The following is a 20,324-nucleotide window of genomic DNA, read 5'->3' as shown; positions in this document are numbered from 1 at the left end:
TGCACGTACATGAGATTTTACTTCAGAAGTGTTTTTGTGGAAGACTTGGGGTTTCATTTTGTCACTTTTGTCATCCACTTTTGTCAGGACTAATATTTTCAAACATGATAACATTATTTTTAATTTTTATTTCATGTTTACTTTTATTTTTCATTAATGTTCTCTTTTCCTATTAGCTACTTCTGAATCGGCTGACTTCCTGTCTGTGTGTTTGCCATTCTTCCTCTTTTCTCTTCTGCTTTCCCAGAAGATCTTGCCACCAGAAACTAGAAAGAACTGTGTACTTTCAGAATAGTCTTCATACATTTATCTGGTATTAAAGGGAAATTCTATTGCATCACATCGCCTCAGCTTCCTTTTGTGAGTTCAGATTATACTGAAGATAGGTTTCAAAGAGATAATACTAAGAGCTGATGATTTTTTTCCCCCAGGAGATTTCTCAGCCAGGGTCATAGCACTTTCTGTCCTCTGAATAAGATACCTGAAAGGAAGAGACTGTTTTACATATTCTCCTGAACTGCCTATAATATTAATCACAGTATTTCTTAAAAGGTTACCTGCGTCAAGTTCAGCTGGGTGAGGATAAGAATGCATATTCATAGGTCCTAGCCTAGAACCATACGTTCCGAATCTCTGGAGAGAGAGCTCAGGAAATCAGCAGTTTTATTTTCGTTATGTGCTGAATCTTCTCCTGTGTCTTGCCTGAATTTTCAGTTACTGGCTAGATATGCTTACTTGAATGTATTTTCACCTCATGAACACTTAACATATCCACAATCAAATCATTCACTATCTAATTCTGTCATGCTGGTATACCTGAAGTCATCATTAGAGTCCTTCATCCTTGTGTTTCCTAATTTTTACTTAATCGTCTAATTGGCCTTTGTGCCAAGCACAGGGAAAGACAGTGATGACCTTAAGACAGACACAGGTCATGCCTCAAGGATCTTGACGATTCTGTTCTTTGGTTGTGCCAAGTCTTCGTTGCTGCAAGCGCGCTTCCTCTAGTTGCGGTGATGGGGGCTACTCTCCATGGCAGTACCTGGGCTTCTCATCGTGGTGGCTTCTCTTGCTGTGGAGCATGGGCTCTAGGTGAGCCGGCTTCAGTAGTTGTAGGGCTCGGGCTCGTTAATTGCGGCTCATGAGCTCTAGAGCTCTGGCTCCATAGTTGTGGTACACAGGCTTAGCTGCCCTGCAGCATGGGGAATCTTCCCAGATTAGGGATCAAACTCATGGCTCCTGTTACAAGGCAGATTCCGATCCATTGTGCCACCAGGGAAGTCCAATGAAGACTCTTTTACAGAGAGTAACTAAATCCTGTAGATTCTTGTGTGTGTGTGTGTGTGTTTCAGAATACCCTTTTACTTTCCTTATCAGTATACTAACCTAGAGGGCTACCCTGGTGGCTATGTGATAAAGAATCTGCCTGCCAATGCAGGAGACTCGGGTTTGATCCCTCATTCAGGAAGATCCCCTGAACTAGGAAACGGCAACCCACTCCAGTATTCTTGGCTAGAGAATCCCACAGACAGAGGAGCCTGGTGCCTGGTCTACAGAGTGCCTGGTCTACAAAGAGTCAGATATGACTGAGTGTGCACACACACACACATCCTAACCTCTCATCACTTATGCTTGGACTGCTCTAATGTTTTTCCAATTAGTCTCTTTGCTCCTAATCTCCCACCTCTCCTCAAAGATTAATCTGCTGAAAATGTAATCTTCAAAACACCACTTCAAATATATTTTACCCCTACTTAATCTCTTCATTATTTCCAACTGCTTGTAGCCTATTTTTCAAAGTAGAATCAAGGCTCTTTACAATATGGCCCCCAAATGAATTTTTGTCAAATGAACTCTTTGAACTCTATCAAATAGATATCTGAACTTGATGTAAGCATTTTTACTTATTTATTTTCTGGGCTCATGAGTTTAATTATACTTTAACTGACCAAGACATGCTTTTCTCTTCCGGCCTAACAACTCCCTACCCCTGCCCCCCACCCCCACCCCCACCCCCACCACAATCAGCATGGCTGGCCCTAAGCACTTGCTCCAGTTCCTATGTTGATTCTCTGCTTTACTGATTAAGCATTTAGCACGTACATCAGTAGTCATGTATGGATGTGAGAGTTGGACTATAAAGAAAGCTGAGCACTGAAGAATTGATGCTTTTGAACTGTGGTGTTGGAGAAGGCTCTTGAGAGTCCCTTGGACTGCAAGGAGATCAACCAGTCCATCCTAAAGGAAATCAGTCCTGAGTGTTCATTGGAAGGACTGATGCTGAAGCTCCAATACCTTGGCCACCTGATGCGAAGAACTGACTCATTGGAAAACACTCTTATGCTGGAAAGATTGAAGGCAGGAGGAGAAGGGGATGACAGAAGATGAGATGGTTGGATGGCAATACTGACTCAATGGACATGAGTTTGAGTAAGCTTAGGGAGTTGGTGATGGTCAGGCAGGCCTGGCGTGCTGCAGTCCATGGGGTCACAAAGAGCTGGACATGACTGAGTGATTGAACTGAACTGAATGTACACCTTGGTAACATTACTTATTTTTACATATTTTTCTAACTCTTCAATCATTCCATGAACATATATTTATCTCTTCCTTGCCTAGTCAAGGGCTATGTGTAATAAATGTTCAATAAATATTCATCAGATTCCTTGGCTAATAAACACATGAAAAGATGCTCTACATCACTCATTATTAGAGAACTGCAACTCAAAACTACAATGAGATATCACTTCACACGAGTGAGAATGGCCATCATCAAAAAATCTACGAACAATAAATGCTAGAGAGGGTGTGGAGAAAAGCGAACCCTCTTGCACTGTTAGTGGGAATGTAAATTGATACAGCCACTATAGAAGACAGTATGGAGATTCCTTAAGAAAATTAGGAATAAAATTACCATATGACCCACAATCCCACTACTGGGCATGTATCCTGAGAAAACCATAATTCAAAAACACACATGTACTTCAATGTTCACTGCAGCACTATTCACTTTAGCTAGGAAATGGAAGTAGCCTAGATATCCCTTGATGGCTGAATGGATAAAGCTGTGGTACATATATACAATGGAATATTACTTAGCCATAAAAAGGAACACATTTGAGCCAGTGCTAACGAGGTGGATGAACCTAGAGTCTATTATACAGAATGAAGTAAGTCAGAAAGAGAAAAACAGATGTCGTACATTAATGCATATATATGGAATCTAGAAAGGTGGTACTGATGATCCTATTTACAGGGCAGCATGGATTGCAATGGACATGAACTTCGGCAAACTCTGACAGATGGTGAGGGGTAGGGAGGCACAGCATGCTGCAGTCCATTGGATCAAAAAGAGTCAGACACAACTGGGAGACTGAACAACAATGGAGATGCAGACAGAGAACAGACTTATGGACAAGATGGGTAGGGTGGGAAGGAGAGGGTGGGATGAGTGGAGAAAGTAGCATGGAAACATATACACTACTATGTGTAAAATAGATAGCCAGTGGGAATTTGCTGTATGACTCAGGGAACTCAAACTGGGGCTCTGTGACAACCTAGAGAGGTGGGATGGGGAGGGAGGTGGGAGGGAGGTTTGAGAGGGAGGGGACATACCTATACCTATGGCTGATTCACACTGATGTGTGGCAGAAACCAACATAATATTGTCAAACAATTAAATAAAGGGGGGGAATATTCATCAAATTATTTACATTCATTTACTTATGGATTCCTTCATAAAAAATTATTTGAATGCCCACTGAGAACTCGTCTGGTCCTTTCTTTCATGGAGCTTAAATTTTAGTTGGAAAGACAGACTTTAAGCAAATAATTAAAATAAAAATGAGATCAATTGCTTTGTTTGCCCAGAAATACTTAATAAGCACCGATCATAGGCCAGGTATTGGGTTACATGAATTGGCTGGGAATATAAAGCTGAAGCTGATAGGTTAATGGAGGAGAATTATAAAGTATAAAATACAATGTTGTAAGTGCAAACACAATATTCTAGGGACACAAATGAGAGTGCAACTCTCTATGCTGAGAAGTCAGTAAGGCTTGATATTTTAATTGGGTCTGGAAAATAAATTTAAACAAAGGGTTGTATAACAGAATAATCAGGAAAAGAAGAGGGTTGTTAGAAATCTGATATGCCCATCCTTGTATCATTATTCTGAGCAGAAACCTGAGCTAGGAATATGAGGGTGAGCAGCTAAGGCAGACTTAAGATGGATGGGTGGTTCACGGCCAGGTGAATGGCTAGGTATTGCTGCTGGGCCTGCATCGAGGCCCTCGCCTGGCCCTGTCCCCTCAGCATGGACAGGTATTCTTAGAGAAAGGCCCTCTAATTGCACCTAAGAGAATTAACTGAGATCCTTCCCTCTAAGAATCATAGCATGAGTATGGGAAAGTATACCGACAATCAGAGTTAGTTGTTTCTAATTTACATCACCCAGAATCTGGGGGAGGGGGGGGTCTCAAAATGGCAAATGAAAATCTGTAAACAAATTTCCGTATTTCAAAAAGCCTACCAGAAACTGCAACTTCTGGTAGCATTAACTGTCAGATTTTCCTTGTTTTGTGCTAAAAATCGTATCAGACACACATCAGACGGAGGTTTTAACTGAGCTATGTTCCGATTAAATGTAACTTGTTTTCTCATTATTATGATGCTTAACTTGGTAAATTACTTTTCAAAGGAGTGAGATCACGGTGGAGCACGTACAATTGGAAACACCTGCTACCACGCTTACACTGTACAAAGCACTGTTCACTGACTTCAGTACTGTGGAATGGCTAACAGCAGCGGCGCCTGGAGTCCTGTCAGTCCAGAACTCTTCTCAGCGGCTCGGGGCTTCCAGGTTCTTTCCCTGTGTCCCAGCCTTCAATATCCGAACCGAAGTACCTGTCGTACCCTGGCCACCGGGTCAAACTGCCTGCCTCCCAAGCCACCAGCCGCCGCTCCCAGTTCATGTTCAGGAATGCGGCTCACCCCCACGCATGCGCGGTGCGGCAGCCCCCGCGCCGGCGCCGCTCCCCTCCGCCAGGAGCCGGGACCCTAGGTAAAGCAGGAGGGTCTGCGCCCCGGGCGCGCGTGCGCAATTGCTTTCACAGCACTTTTTCTCCCCCGTCCCCCTGCCCCAAGCCCTCCGCCACCATCCATTTCTCTCTCCGCTGCCCTTTCGTTCCCTCACACGGCCCTACCCTCGGGCACGTTACGAAAGAAAACCGGCTCTCCAGTAGGGCGGTGTCGTTGCTAGGCCGCCGCCGTCTCCCAGGGCGCGCTCGGCGCGTCTGAGCGCCGCCCGGGCCGCGTCTGAAGTTGTATCCCCCGCCGCTCCCGCCCCTTCCGCCGCTCGCGCGCGCGCACGGCCGGCCCACGGCGCGCTCGGGTTGGTTGCTGCGGCGATCGCGGCGGCGGCGGTCCCGAGAGCGGCAGTGGTTCCTGCTTTGCTTTAATAGTTCCCTCCGCCCCCTCCCGTCGGACGCTGCTGTGTGGTTTTGCCTTTACAAAAATCAACTTTATTGTTCCTCAGCCCCACCTCCCGACGCGGCGCGCGTCCTCAGGATGCACTGAAGGCAGAGGGGAGGGAGGCGGCGGCGGCGGCGGCGGCGGGTCGCGGTCGCGGTCGCGGTCCCTCTCCTCCGAGCTCCCAGCCGGAGGGGAGGGAGTCACGATGTCTGGGAGCCGCCAGGCCGGATCGGGCTCCGCCGGCACCAGCCCGGGCTCCTCTGCGGCCTCCTCGGTGACTTCCGCCTCCTCGTCCTTATCCTCTTCCCCGTCGCCCCCTTCCGTAGCGGCTTCGGCGGCGGCGCTGGGGTCCGGCGGGGCGGCCCAGGCCGCGGGCTCCGGCGGTCTCGGGGGCCCGGCGCGGCCTGTGCTGGTGGCGGCCGCGGTGTCCGGCAGCGGCGGCGGGAGCGGCGGCGGGGCGGTGTCCGCGGGCCTGTCCCGGCTCAGCTGCGCGGCCAGGCCCAGCGCCGGCGTAGGAGGGAGCAGTTCCAGCCTAAGCAGCGGCAGCAGGAAGCGACCTCCGCTCGCCCCCTTGTGCAACGGGCTCATCAACTCCTACGAGGACAAAAGCAACGACTTCGTCTGGTGGGTTGGACGAGCAGCCTCCAGCAGTCCCCCCCCAGCCAAGTCTCTGCATTAGGAGTTTCTGCTGTTGGGGCTGTTGGGCTCCGGGGTGAGGGCGGTCTGTAGGGCGCTGTAGCGGTGTCTGCAGAGGGATTCGAGCGTTTGCAGGGGTTGGTGGGGTGGGATGGGGAAATGTTGGCATCCCGACGCAGGGTGAGGGTACTAGAGAGGACAGTGTTGCGGGGGAGATGTGAAGGGAGTTTAGGCAATAATAAGAGGACGAGATGGAAGGTCAAATAAGTGGCTGTGCATAAAAGGGAAAAGGTGGGCACGGAGGTTGGGCCTTGAATTTTCTGGCCGTCTGGTGAATTAGGTACCCTGTCAGTCCGCATTGCTCTTGGAGGTGAATTAAACTTGTAAAAGGAGAGAATTAAGCTTCCTGGTATGCTGAGGGAGGGAGTTGTTGGTCACAGTTTGTTTATTGAAAGTGTGGTAGATGGTACTCTAAACATGGGTATGGCTGTTTTAAGGAGAAGTAGTATTTGCTGTAAATATCCGTCGTGTGTGCTCTGAGGTAAATATCCGTTGTGTGTACGTGTAAATATCGCCTCCTACTTCAAAGGCTAGGTCATTTACTTTTAAATCTGCTGTTGAGGCTCCTGTAGTCAAGAAAGTCTGTTCGCAAAAAAATTGCACCTCTCAGTTGAATGTCTTGAAAGGGGGGGCCACATTTTTAAATACCATCCGTGGGTCAGATGTAATTGCACTGCACTTGGCACTTGTGTTAACACATCAGAGTTTTTTAGAACTTCTGATTTGAGAAACGCTTGGAGTTAGACGTGTCATCGTGGATAGTATACAGCAGTACTCAGTTATGACATTTGGCATAAGGGGCTTATTCATATTAAGTGAAAGATGGAGTTGATTGTCTTGCTTGAGAGTGTTTTGAGTTTTCACTGGGTTTTGTCCAATTCAGATGGTAAGATTAGAAGAAAGGAATTGCTGTTAGCTGAGTGCGAACTGGTAGGATCTTGTGCTTTTCTTCTGGAGGAAATTGTTGACAGACTTAGTGTATTAGTGATACGGGAAATTGGCTTACACTATCATTAGAGAGTAAGTTGATTCACTTCAGGGTTGCAGATGGTAAGTTGTCATTAAATACAGTAGGGCTAGAAGTTGGGAGTATAAGAAAGTTATTGATTACAGTTTCTAGTTCTTGCAGTGAAAATGGCTTTATATTTTTGCTTTTGTCATACATTATTCTGGATTGAGAATTGATTCATTTTTCACTGAAGCTGGACTAGAATTGTAATTTTTTTTAAATAAATAACTTAAGCAGTTTATGTTTAGGTCTAAGTGTTTGTACCTGGTAGAGAATGCAATGTGATAAAAGTAGAAAGTAATGAAACAAAAGTGAGGATTTTTAGAACTTGTCTTTTTGGCCACCATTTCCATTTCACTTATAAGTAGGTTAAAGGAAACAAACTTGCTAGCATCCATGTAGGTGCACTAAAATACAAGGTGAAAGAAGGGAATTCATCATTCATCCAACAGATATTTGACACTCACTGTCTGCCAGGCACTGTATGCACTTATACTTACTTATTATACTTACTGTAAGCCATTTTATAGAGAATTGGAGAGGGATAGGGGAATATAAGCCACTGGCACTAATTTTTATTTTTTAGGGGTAAAATTATTAAAATTTTTGTTAGTCTGTCACCTAACTTAAAAAAAAATATTTAAATCCAGTCTCTGAATCTTAACCATGTTGCTTAGGTTTTTTTGTTTGTTTGTTTTCTTTTATATTCTAAGTGGAAGTGTCCAGTGAGAGTCTTTAGTTAAAAATTCTGAATATTTCACTTTCTAAGAATGTGATAGTCCTTGGTCTCTTGCTGGTGAGGTTGACTTTTCAGAAGAATTCATTAATGGGAATCAATTTTCCTGAGTCTCAAGCTAGATTTGATTTGGCCAAGTGTTTAGGGTAGGAAGATAAAGCACTAGGCAAAGCCCAAGGAATCCTTTTCATTTCTAATTGGCCCTGGGTGGTTGGTCTTGTCGCTTCAAGGTTAAACTGTGAACCAGTCCAAATTATTCTAAGCTATTACATCTTAATGAGGCTTACGTTTGAATAATGATAATAATTCCTCATTCACATTTTAAAGATGTTTATGTTTCATGTTTCATTTTATCCTAGAACAACTGTTAAGTTGTATAGAACTTCCAATTTTAATGTAATGCTAATATAATTGTATTCTCATAGAGGTAGAGAGAAGTTAAGTAACTGTTTCAGATTGGACTGTTCAGAAACAAAATTACAACTCACATCTCCCGATTCTCAGTTTAGTGCTTTCTTTTATGGAATTTTAAAATTTCAGATCTATAAGATCAATTATATGCATTTAGCCTCATGGTTCTTAAATGTGGTGGATTGGAGGAAAACAGCTGTTTCATAATCACAGGAGATAACTCTTTTTTTCTTTTGACCACACCCTGTGGCATGCGGAATTTCTCTGACCAGGAATCCAACCTGAGGTCTCTGCAGTGGAAGCTCAGAGTCTTAACCACTGGACCACCAGGGAAGTCCAGGAGACACGTGTTTTTATTCTTACTCCCTCCCCTTGCCTGTCTATCTGCCCACATCCTAAGAGGACTTAACAGAATTGAGGGCTGGAGTGGGCAGTGTAGTTTGCAAAAGCTCCCTTGGTGATAATGACTTGTCCTTTCACCCTGTTTGAGAACAGTTGATTTAAAGTCAAATGCTGAATTGTCAGTAACATGTATTGGTCTCTCCTTACTTATATTTCAAAGTAAGCTTATATCTTATTGTAGAATTGATGGACATTTTAGGGATTTATAGTTTTGACTTTAATAATTCTTTCAAAGGATTGAAAGTACCATCAAGTTGTAAATTCTGGTTTTATAGATGAAGAGTCTGTAGTACAGTAGAGAGTGGTATATATAGCTTGAAGTTGGATGAGTCTCTGACATTTAAAGGAAGTCTGTGTTGCCTTACTTTTCAAAATTTTCTGACATGGTCTGTTAAATTATGAGTCTATCCTCTGTTTGGAAGACAATATCTTTCTTTTACACTGTCACATTATGACTGTCTCTGTGTTAGCCTTTCCAGCTCCCTGAAATGACCTTTTCTACCTCTTTAAGTCCCAGATATTCTCTAAGTTGTAGCAGAAATAAGTATTTTTAAGTCGATAGTAAGCCCTTCAGAGAAGGCAATGGCATCCCACTCCAGTACTCTTGCCTAGAAAATCCCATGGATGGAGGAGCTTGGTAGGCTGCAGTCCATGGGGTCGCTACAAGTCGGACATGACTGAGTGACTTCACTTTCACTTTTCACTTTCACACAATGGAGAAGGCAATGGCAACCCACTCCAGTGTTCTTGCCTGGAGAATCCCAGGGACAGCAGAGCCTGGTGGGCTGCTGTCTGTGGGGTCGCACAGTGTCGGACACGACTGAAGCGACTTAGCAGCAGCAGCAGCAGTAAGCCCTTATGGGAAAATTTACTTTGCCTGATCAGATGTAGGTTGAATCTATGTTAAGTCCATCTACTGTTTAATAAATGTGACAGACAGCCTCTTGTGTCAAACTGTTAATAACAGACTGTCCTGAAGGAGTTCACGATTATGGGAAGAAAAACTTTTAATCACATAATTATAATATCACACCCTAGCATCACTGCTTCTCTTAGTGTCATGACAGATGTTAAGCACTCTTTTGGAATTCAAATGTTGTCTCACAGTCCTCAACATAGCAGTCTGGGCAGCCACTACCTATTAATCATATTTAGCGCTAAAGATGAGACCTGTTGCCCATGTCTTACTGAGTATGAGACCTCAGTTTAGTTTAAGGATGGGCTTTTGGCTCAGATAGAGATAATGAAGCAAAATGGGTTTAGTGAAAATTTCAGATAACTGTGTTACAGGCTCATGTACATGCTTGAAACTCAAAGTTCATAAATGCCAAGTTCACTAAAAAGTACTAACAGTTGGTTCGGTATACATAATAATAATGTGAAAGTCGCTCAGTCGTGTCTCACTCTTTGCGACCCCATGCACTACTGTACATTCCATGGAATTCTCCAGGCCAGAATACCGGAGTGGGTAGCTGTTCCCTTCTCCAGGGGATCTTCCCAGCCCAGGTCTCCCACATTGCAGGCTGATTCTTTACTAGCTGAGCCACAAGGGAAGCCCAGGAATACTGGAGTGGGTAGCCTATCCCTTCTCCAGAAGATCTTCCTGACCCAGGAATTGAACTGGAGTCTCCTGCGTTGCAGGTGGATTCTTTACCAACTGATCTATTAGAGGTGCCCACATAATAATATGTGTTGCAATATAAGTAAGTAAGTGTTAGTCGCTCAGTCGTGCCTGACTCTTTGCGACCCCATGGACTGCAGCCCACCAGGCTCCTCTGTCCTTGAGATTTTCCAGGCAAGGATACTGGAGTGGGTTGCCATTTCCTTCTCCAGGGGACCTTCCCAACCCAGGGATCGAACCCGGGTCTCCTGCACTGCAGGCAGATTCTTTACTGACTGAGTTCCAATATAAATTATTATTATTTGCCAGGCACTATCCTAAAGGTTTGACATGACTTAATCTTTACAACAACTATTTGATGCAGATACTTCCCATTGAAAAAAATTAATTGCAGTTCACTTGTTTTAGTGCACAGGCTTCAGTAATTGTAGCACACAGGTTCAGTAGTTGTAGTGCATGGGCTTTTGTTTCTCCACTGCATGTAGAATCTTCAGACCAGAAACTGAACCCATGTCCCCTGCATTGGCAGGCAGATTCTTGTCCACTGTACCAGCAGAAAGTCCCTAATTCCCGTTTTATAGATGAGGAAGTGAAGGTCAGAGAGGTTATGTAACTTGTCTCAATTCATATAGTTAATAATGGTGGTAACAGTGTTTATATCCAGATGTTTTGGCTCAAAGCTCAAGTTCTTAACCACTATATTACCTTGCCTTTCAGAGACCAGTGATTTTGTTTACAATCAACCTTATTAAGATAGAATTTGCATGCAATAAAGGTCACCAGTTTTAAGTGTATAGTTCAGCGAGCCTGACAAATGAATATATCTGTGTTACCACCCTAATTAAGGTACAGAACGTTTCCATCACGCTCATGAGTTTACTGTGCCACAGCTTTGCACTCAGTCTTCTCTCACCTCTGATAACCTGGCAGTCTGTTTTCCTTCAATGTAGTTTTGCCTTTTCTAGGATTTTATGTAAATAGAGTCATTCAGTCTGCAGTCTTTTGTGGCTGACTTCTTTCACTTGGAGTAATGTTTTTGAGATTTAGTAATGGTAAGTGCTGTGCTGTGTGTGCTTAGTCACTCAGTTGTGTCCGACTCTGCGACCCCATGGACTGTAGCCCGCCAGGCTCCTCTGTCCATGGGGATTCTACAGGTAAGAATACTGGTGTGGGTTGTTGCCATGCCCTTCTCCAGGGGATCTTAACGATGCAGGGATTGAACTGGGTTCTCCTGCATTGCAGGCAGATTCTTTTACCAGCTGAGCTACCAGGGAAGCCCTTAATAATGATGAATGTTTCACTAATTTTCTTCTTTTAACTTCTGAGTAGTATTCTATTACATGGATATAACGTGAAAGTGAAGTTACTCAGTCATGTCCGACTCTTTGGGACCTCATGGACTGTAGCCTACCGGGCTCCTCAGTCCATGGAATTTTCCAGGGAAGAGTACTGGAGTGGGTTGCCATTTCCTTCTCCAGGGGATCTTCCCAACCCATGGATTGAACCCTGGTCTTCCGCACTACAGGCAGACACTTTACCATCTGAGCCACCAGGTATATAACATGACTTCTTTATATATGCATTGTTGAGAGAGACTGAGTTTCTTTGTTTCTGAAGTTTCCAGTGATTGTAAAGAAAGCTGTTGTAAACATTCATATTCAGGTTTCTGTGTAGACCCATCTTCACATCTCTTGGGTAAATGTATAGGAGTGTATTCTTGGGTTGTGTGGCCAACTGTATGTTTAACATGATAAGAAACTGCAGAATGGTTTTCTAAAGTGACTATCATTTTGCATTTCTACCAGCAATGTTTGAGTTTCAGTTCCACATTCTTGCCAACGCCTGCTTTCAGTCTTTCAAATTTCAGTCATTCTAGTGGTATGTTTAGTAGTATCTTATTGTCATAATTTGCATTTTCTTAATGACTGATGATGTTGAGCATACTTCCATGTGCTTATTTCCACTTGCATATCTTTCACAGTGTGTCTTCTAATCTCTCGCGTATATTTCTCATGTTTGTGTTAAGTTGTAAGGCTTATGGCTGCAAGTCTTTTGTTAGTCTGTATATTGTGATGTTTTCTCCCAGTCTATTGTTTACTTTTTAGTTTTCTGAGCAGTCTTTTGAAGTGCAAAAGTTTAAAATTTAAGTCCAGTTTATTGGACTTTTTTCTTTTGTGGTCTGTGACTTTTATGTTCTACTGAAATTGTTGTCTAAATCTTCTTGTATATTCTAGAAACTATAGCTTTTTTGTACTTAGGTACAATCATTTTATGTTAGTTTGTATATACTGTTTGTGGTAAGATTTGAAGATTTTCCCCCTCCACTGTAGATGTCCAGTTATTGAAGCACCCATTTGTTGAAAAGACCATCTTTTTTCATTAAGTTTTCTTGGAGTATTTCTCAAAAATTAATATATTTAAGTTTATTTCTGAAATCTTTATTCTGTTCCATTGATCTAAGTGTTTATCTTTATGTGTATACCACAGTCTTAATTTCTGTATCATTGTTGTAAATCTTGAAATCAGATAGTGTAGTTTTGTTCCTCTATTTTTAGTTATTTAGGAAGTTTGCATTTCCACATATATTTTAGCTTACCAATTCTTAAAAAAAAGATTTCTAGGATTTTAATTTGGGTTACTTTGAATCTCGGACTCAATTTGGGGAGATTTGACATCTTAACAATATTGAATCTTTGAGCCATAAACATAATATGTTTCTGCAGTTATTTAGGTCCTGAACATCTCTTAGCAGAGTTTATAGTTCTCCATGTTTGGATCTTGCGCATATTTTGTTAAACTTACTCCTGAGTGGCTCATGTTTTTGATGCTCTTGTGTTAATTTCAGTTTCCTAATGTTGCTAATACGTAGAAATACAAATTATTTTTGTGTATTGACTTTTTTTTTTAATTGTTAAGTTCACTTATTACTTGTAACAGTTTTTTGGTAGAACCATATGATTGTCTAAGATGACAGTCATGTCATCTGAAAATCAATATAGTTTTACTTCTTTCTTTTTGAATTTTATGTCTTATTTTGGGATCTTCCCTGGTGGCTCAGAGGGTGAAGAATCCACCCACAATGCAGGAGACCCTGGTTCGATTCCTGGTTTGGGAAGATCTGCTGGAGAAGGGTTAGACTGCCCACTGCAGTATTCTTTGGCTTCCCTGGTAGATCAGACAGTAAAGAATCCACCTGCAATGTGGGAGACCTGAGTTTGATCCCTGGATTGGGAAGATCCCCTGGAGAAGGAACGTCTACCCACTCCAGTGTTCTAGCCTGGAGAGTTCCATGGACAGAGGAACCTGGCAGTCCATGGCCTCACAAAGAGTTGGACATGACTGAGCAATTTTCATACACGAATTTTTTAAAGCTATATTTCTCATTTTTATTTATGAGTGACATTGATCTGTTGTTTTCATATAATGTACACATATATTTACTTTATGTATTTATATATAAGTTTTGGTATCAGGGTTATTAGTTTCTAGGGCTGTTGAAACATAATCACAGACTGGGTGGCTTAAAAAGCAGAAAGTTACTTTCTCAGTTTTAGAGGCTAGAAGTTCAAGACCGAGGTGTTGTCAGATTTGGGTTCTTCCCTGTGGGCTTGCTGATGGCCACCTCTTGTTGTGTCTTCACACAGTTGTGCTTTGGTCTGTGTGTTGTCTGTATCTTGGTAAGAACACCAGTCATAGTGGGTTTAGGTCCTGCATATATGACCGACCTTTACTGTAATTACCTCTTTCATGTCCAACCTCCAGATACAGTCTGGAGTACTCTGAGGTACCGAGGGTCAGGATTTCAATGTATGGATTTGGGAGAGGACACAGTCTAGCCCATCACATAGAATAATACTGGATTTCTAAAAGGGGATGAGAAATGTCTATTTTCTGAAAGAGTTTATGAAATTGGTATATTTCTTCTTAGGTGTCTGGTAGAATTCATCAGTGAAGCCATAGTTTTTGTGGAAAGGTTTTATTTACTACCAGTTTCTTTAACTGATAAAGGACTGTTCAGGTTTTTTATTTAAGTGAGCAAGTGAGTTTTGTTAGTTTGTCTGCTAAGGGATTTCTCCATTTCACCCAAGCTATTGAGTTTGTTGGCATAAGGTTCATAAATATTAGCACTTCTTTATGCTTTAAATGTTTGTAGGATTTGGAAGGATGTCCCTTCTTTCTTTCATTCCTGATGCTGATCATTTGTTTTCTCTCTCTCTCTCTTTTTTTTTTTTTTGCCTTGAACTGTTTAGCCAGAGGACTGTCAGTTTTATTAATCTTTTCAAATAACTCTATTTCACTGATATTTGGCTTTGTTTTTTTAATTCTACTTTGAGTTTTATCTTCTTTTTCTAGCTTTGAATACAGAAGCTTACATTTTTTTCTGAGAAAAATTTAATTCTAGTAGTTTCCCTTACTAATATTGCACTAATTTTCACCCAGTTCCATATATTTTTTTTATCCTTTCCATTGTGATTGGAAGAATGGGTTACTTAGATGTATTTTAATTTCTAAATGAGAATTCTCTGGATATCATTTTGTTATTGACTCTTGATGCAATGTAGCTTTGTTCAGGGAATAGGATTTGTATGAATTCAGTCCTTTTAAATTTACCGACTTCTTTCATTTTCTCCCATAGGCTTTATCTTGGTTAATGTTCCATATGCATTTGAAAAAAAAAAAGAGTATTCTCCTGTGTGTAGACTGGTATATTCTATAAGTGTCAAGTTTGTTGATGTGTTAAGCTCTGTATACCCATACTGATTTTCTGTATACTTGTTCTGTCAGTTACTGAAAGAGGTGTTAAAATCTTTAACCATGCCAGGTGTAATTGTGGGTTTTACTATGTTTCCTTGCAATTCTGTCAATTTGTGTTTCATGTATTTTGAAACTTTAGTAGTAGGGCACACACATTTAGAGTTGGTAGGTTGATCCCCTTATCATTTTGAAATGTCCTTGCTTATTACTGGGAATGTTTGTTGGTCTGAAATCCATTTAGTCTGTTAACATAGATTCTCCAACTTTATTTTCTTAAATGTTTACATGGTATGTGTTTTTGTCCTTCACTACCTCTATGTCTGTTTCAAAGTAGGGTTCTTGTAGATGGCTTATGGTTGAGTCTTTTTTACTTACTACGACAATTTGCCTTTTAATTGGCTTGGTTAGACTTTTTGCATTTTAACATAATTATATGCTTGGTTTTATGTATACATCTTGCTTGCTCTTTGTTTTCTATTTGTCCTTTCTCTTCTTCTATTCCTTTTCTCTCTTTTTTCCCCTTATTTCCCTCTCTTCTTTTGGATTAATTGTGTATTTTTAAGATTTCTCTTTTGTTGCTACTGTTGACTTATTAGTAATACTTGTATGGGATGTGTGTGTGTGTGTGTGTGTGTGTTTTGGGGGAAGTGCTTGCCCTAGGGTTTATAATACTCATTTTTAATTTTTTATAGTCTGCCTTCAAACAACTTAATGTCACTTCATAAACAGTGTAAGAATTTTGTAATAGTATGCCTCCATTCTGTAGGATCCACCCCAGTTACTCCCTCATGGCCAGAAGTGTAAGTTCTACGTGTGTGTGTGCGTGCACGCGTGCTCAGTTGTGTCCGACTCTTTGTGATTCCATGGACTGTAGCCCACCAAGCTCCTCTGTGAAATTTTTTCAGGCAAGAATACTGGAGTGGGTTTCCATTTCCTCCCCCAGGGCATCTTCCTGACCCAGGGGTAGAACCCGCATCTCTTGTGTCTCCTGCATTGGCAGGCAGATTCTTTACCACTGCACCGCCTGGGAAGTCATAAGTTCTGATTTCCTTTTCTAAAAGAAAAAAAAAATGAAGTAAAATGCGTGCCATATAGGATTCACTACTTAAAGTGTACAGTTCAGTGCATTTACAGTGCTGTGCAGCCATCACCACTAGTCATTGCCCTGCGGCACGTGGGATTTAGTTCCCTGACCAGAGATCAAACCTGCGTTCCCTGCCTTGAAGGCAGATTTTCAGCCACTGGACCACCATGGAAGTCCCCAAAGCAATATTTTTTCAAAAGTTACTTTAAAAACTCCAGGTGGAAATACAAGGAGGACATCTTCTACATGGCTATAAGGAATACATCTTCCACGTGGATGGGTGTTTCTTTCTCCCGATGATGGGACTGACGGTATCAGGGCTTCTCTGGTGGCTCAGCTGGTATAGAATCTGCCTGTGATGCAGGGGATGTGGGTTCAATCCCTGGGTTGGGAAGATCCACCAGGGAAGGGATAGGCTACTCACTTCAGTATTCTTGGGCTTCCCTTGTGGCTCAACTGGTAAAGAATCCACCTGCAATATGGGAGATGTGGTTTCAATCCCTGGGTTGGGAAGATCCCCTGGAGAAGGGAAAGGCTACCCACTCCAGTATTCTGGCCTGGAGAATTCCATGGCTTATATTGTCCATGGGGTTGCAAAGAGTGGGACAGGACTGAATCATTTTCACTTTCCTTCATTGTCTAATGAAACATATTAGGTATGGTATCTCCCCTGTCCATACTTTTGTAGCCCCTCCTGCATATGCATCCGTGTTTTTCTAATGTGTGAACTTGCTGTCTTTCCTAGCTCATTGGTCTGTGATGGTTGCTTTTCTGAATTAATGACTAAAATATAACAGTTGCATTTTGTTGGTATTGGCATGAAACAGTATTTATTTTGTATCAATCATATTTTCTGTCTCAGGAATTTGAAATTTAAAAAGAAAAACACTTGAATTGGCCTACTTTTTAAAAATATTAAAGTTCTTAAAGTAGTTCTGATGCTTGAAGGGCTATACAGTTGACTTAAACAGCACAGCAGTTGGGATGCCCACCCTCTGCCCAGTTGAAAATCCACTTTAACTTAAGTCAACCCTTCATATCCACAGTCCCTCCACATCTGTGTGTTCAACCAAATGGAGATTGTGTTGTACTGTAAGTATTTATTATTGAAAAAAATCTGTGTGTAAGTGGACCCACATAATTCAAACCTGTGTTGTTCAAGAGTCAGTTGTATATTGCAAGCTGAGATATCCTTGATACGCAGAAAAAGAAACATTAGTCACATTAATAGCAGAGCTCTGGTGAAGATCTGTATTCCATGTAAGTGCACTGAAGTCCCTAGATCCACCTTGAATCTAACACCAGATCCTGTGAGCCCTGGTGATGCTGTTTGCTATGAGACAATTCTCTTAATTGTTCCACTTATAATTCACAAGCCTAATTGAAATTCTTCTCTAACTGTAAGCCTTTCCTGGTTAGAACTGCTACCCTGAGAAGTGGAATCTTGGGAATGTGTGAATAAAATAAGATCCAGGAGGAAATTGAGAGTGTATTGGGGTGATTTCATACTGGGAGGAATCAATAGTGACACTCTGGCCATATTTGCTTTCCTGATCCGTCTGCTTTTTTTAGGGGATTGCGGTGGACGGAACACCCGAGCTTGGCTCCCTTGCTTATGTTTTCATGCCTATCATTTCTTGTGTTAATCACGGTGTCCTTTTTCCCCTCAGCCTACATGGTCTCATTAAAAAAAAAAAAAGGCAAAAAAATAAAAACTCTGCTCCTGAGACTCTACCAGAGCTATTTTGAATGCCCTACCTGCCTCTATTTTTTTTTTTTTTAAGATTTCATTGTTAAATTAGAGTCTAAAAATTTTGCCTTCTCTTTCTTTTCTTCTTTACCTTTCCTGTCCTTATTTAGATAATCCTGTGATATAAGACAAAGTTAAACCTGGAGATACGAAAGGAATCTCTTTTATAAAATACAGGATAAATTTAATCTCTATTAAAAGGGACATTTAAGTTTTCTAGGGCTTTTATCATATCAAATGAAGTTAGGAAGGAGTGAGATGAATGGACAGAGGCTAGAACTTAACTGCTGTCTGTGGAAATTGGTGCTTGGGATCTAGTGTTATCTGTATAGGTGTTAAAATGATTTGAAGTTAGTATTATTTTCCTTTTCATTTATTTCCTTGTCTTTCAGTCCTGAATCCACTTAGGGCCAATTGAAAATGAAGGGTAGCTTGGGAATAGTCACAAAGCAGCTGGTTTAAGGGGAAGGAGGAAGCTAGGGAAGTGTCAAGTTTTGGACATTTTGAGGGGAAGGAAGAAACACTTCTGTGGCTGACTTTTGTTGGGTGTCTTTCACTCTTGAAAGATGTATATAAATTTCAGCATATTCAAAATAATTTTTCCAAGGTTTTCTCAATGCTGATAGTGATTTGAAATTTCATGGTCACAGTGATACATGTATTTGTTTCCTTTATCTTCTGATGCAGAGGGCACTGGACTTGGAATTAAAAGCCCTGAGATTTAACTCAGGGCAAATGAATGTTTGAGTGTGTTTTTTTATTTTCATTTATAAATTGAGATGTAGTGGTATCCCATTAAAGGATTGTGAGGTTCAGATTATATAATACACGTATGAAGACACTGGAACATACAAATCACTGAAAGGGATCAGGTGGTGTTTGCCAGGATTTCACGTTTGGTACCAAAATACGAAAGTGGTTCTTTGATCCTGTTAGGTAAGATAAGGTGTAACCAGTCCTTATTTTCCTAAATGATTCTTAATTGTGCCTGGTCCTGATTATCTTGATAATGTTTTTTTGTATAATACTTAAAATTTGAAAAATTGAATGCTTGGTTAGTTAGAATCAGTGCTACTAGAATCAGTTGACACATTTTGTGGAAGCATAATAGAATTAGTGTTGCTATCAAAATATGTATGGATTGAGCAGTGGCCTTATTGTACCATTTATTATCGTTTGGTAAGTTTGGATGCTGGTTTTGAAGCAGATAATACATATAAAAGGAAGAGTATAAATAAGGCACTGATTGAAAATTTAACTTGAGTGTCAGGCCAGTTGTTATGAAACCCTTGCTTAACTGAGATGATGTATTAACTTAAATACAAAATAGTGAACTAAAAAATAATTTTCTGTATCTATATCTGTTCTGCTCTGTTGGTTCTTAACGTGGTTAAATGACGCACATAACCTTTTGGCAAGCTTAAGGATTGTGCAGTATAATATCTACCTTTAGTTTTGACAGCTGCTATGAATTTATCTTCTTCACGAGATTCAACTGAAGATCATTATTTTACTAAACAATGGTAAGATGAAAAGATCAGATAATCACTACTAGTGTGGTTCACTCCATGGTCTATCAAAAGTTTTGTGGTAAGGTTGCAAAATCAGATACCTAAAATAGCCATCTGGTTTTCTCTTAAATCAGTATCCGTTATGCTTCTTTGCTCTTATGTCTTTTTCTTTATTTCTAAGTTTTCCTGAGTTCTTTAACTTCTTTTAAAATAAGTTTTTCTTCCCAATAATTAATTTCTGAGGTTGCCTAATTGAGAATTTTCTTTATCTTTCAATGCTTTGTAATTTTATTTTTTTTAGTCCATCTTAAAATACTAGGTTATAATTTCCATTTGTCTTACTGTTTTCCTCTTGTGCTTGCCTTGTTTCTAGGCATGGTATTATGCTCTATATTCAATTGTGAACTCTTCCTGCTGCTTATAGTTTAGAGTGATTAAACATAAAATGTTTCATATTTATATTCATTGTTACCACTTTTAGAGCTCTTTCTGTCTTTGTGTATATTTGCTGTCTTTGTATTCCTTATTCCAGTTCAGTTCAGTTGCTTAGTTGTGTCGGACTCTTTGCGATCCCATGGACTGCAGCACGCCAGGCTTCCCTGTCCATCACCAACTCCGGGAGCTTGCTCAAACTCATGTCCATTGATTCGGTGATGCCATCCAATCTTTCGTCCTCTATCGTCACCATCTCCTCCTGCCTTCAGTCTTTGCCAGCATCAGGATATTTTCCAGTGAGTCAGTTCGTCACATCAGGAGGCCAAAGTATTGGAGCTTCATCTGCAGAATCAGTCCTTCCAATGAATATTCAGGACTGATTTCCTTTAGGATTGATTGATTTGATCTCCTTGCAGACTCTCAAGAATCTTCTCCAACACC

The 20,324-nt window shown here is 41.2% G+C and overlaps 1 protein-coding gene and 1 long non-coding RNA gene across 11 annotated transcripts in view; one reads left to right on the top strand and one right to left on the bottom strand.

The window, feature by feature from the left end:
- LOC101902053 (uncharacterized) overlaps positions 1–5,297 on the bottom strand; it is a 56,175-nt gene extending 50,878 nt beyond the window's left edge. For all 6 annotated transcript variants that reach the window (XR_009490885.1, XR_009490886.1, XR_009490881.1 and 3 more), the window contains exon 1: positions 5,206–5,297. This is a non-coding gene — a long non-coding RNA (uncharacterized lncRNA). The remainder of the gene's footprint in view (positions 1–5,205) is intronic.
- Positions 5,298–5,391: 94 nt separating this feature from the next.
- COP1 (COP1 E3 ubiquitin ligase) overlaps positions 5,392–20,324 on the top strand; it is a 224,457-nt gene continuing 209,524 nt past the window's right edge. For 4 of the 5 annotated variants that reach the window (XM_005217087.5, XM_005217088.5, XM_059875396.1 and 1 more), the window contains exon 1: positions 5,392–6,097. In XM_005217087.5, the coding sequence (XP_005217144.2) occupies positions 5,679–6,097 (419 nt within the window). In that variant the 5' untranslated portion in view covers positions 5,392–5,678. 5 annotated transcript variants of the gene reach the window in all.

The sequence above is a fragment of the Bos taurus genome, chromosome 16 (assembly GCF_002263795.3).
Source record: "Bos taurus isolate L1 Dominette 01449 registration number 42190680 breed Hereford chromosome 16, ARS-UCD2.0, whole genome shotgun sequence".
Classification (NCBI taxonomy): domain Eukaryota; kingdom Metazoa; phylum Chordata; class Mammalia; order Artiodactyla; family Bovidae; genus Bos; species Bos taurus.
Note: the sequence above shows the minus strand (reverse complement) of the source record. Positions and strands in the feature narration are given on the sequence as shown.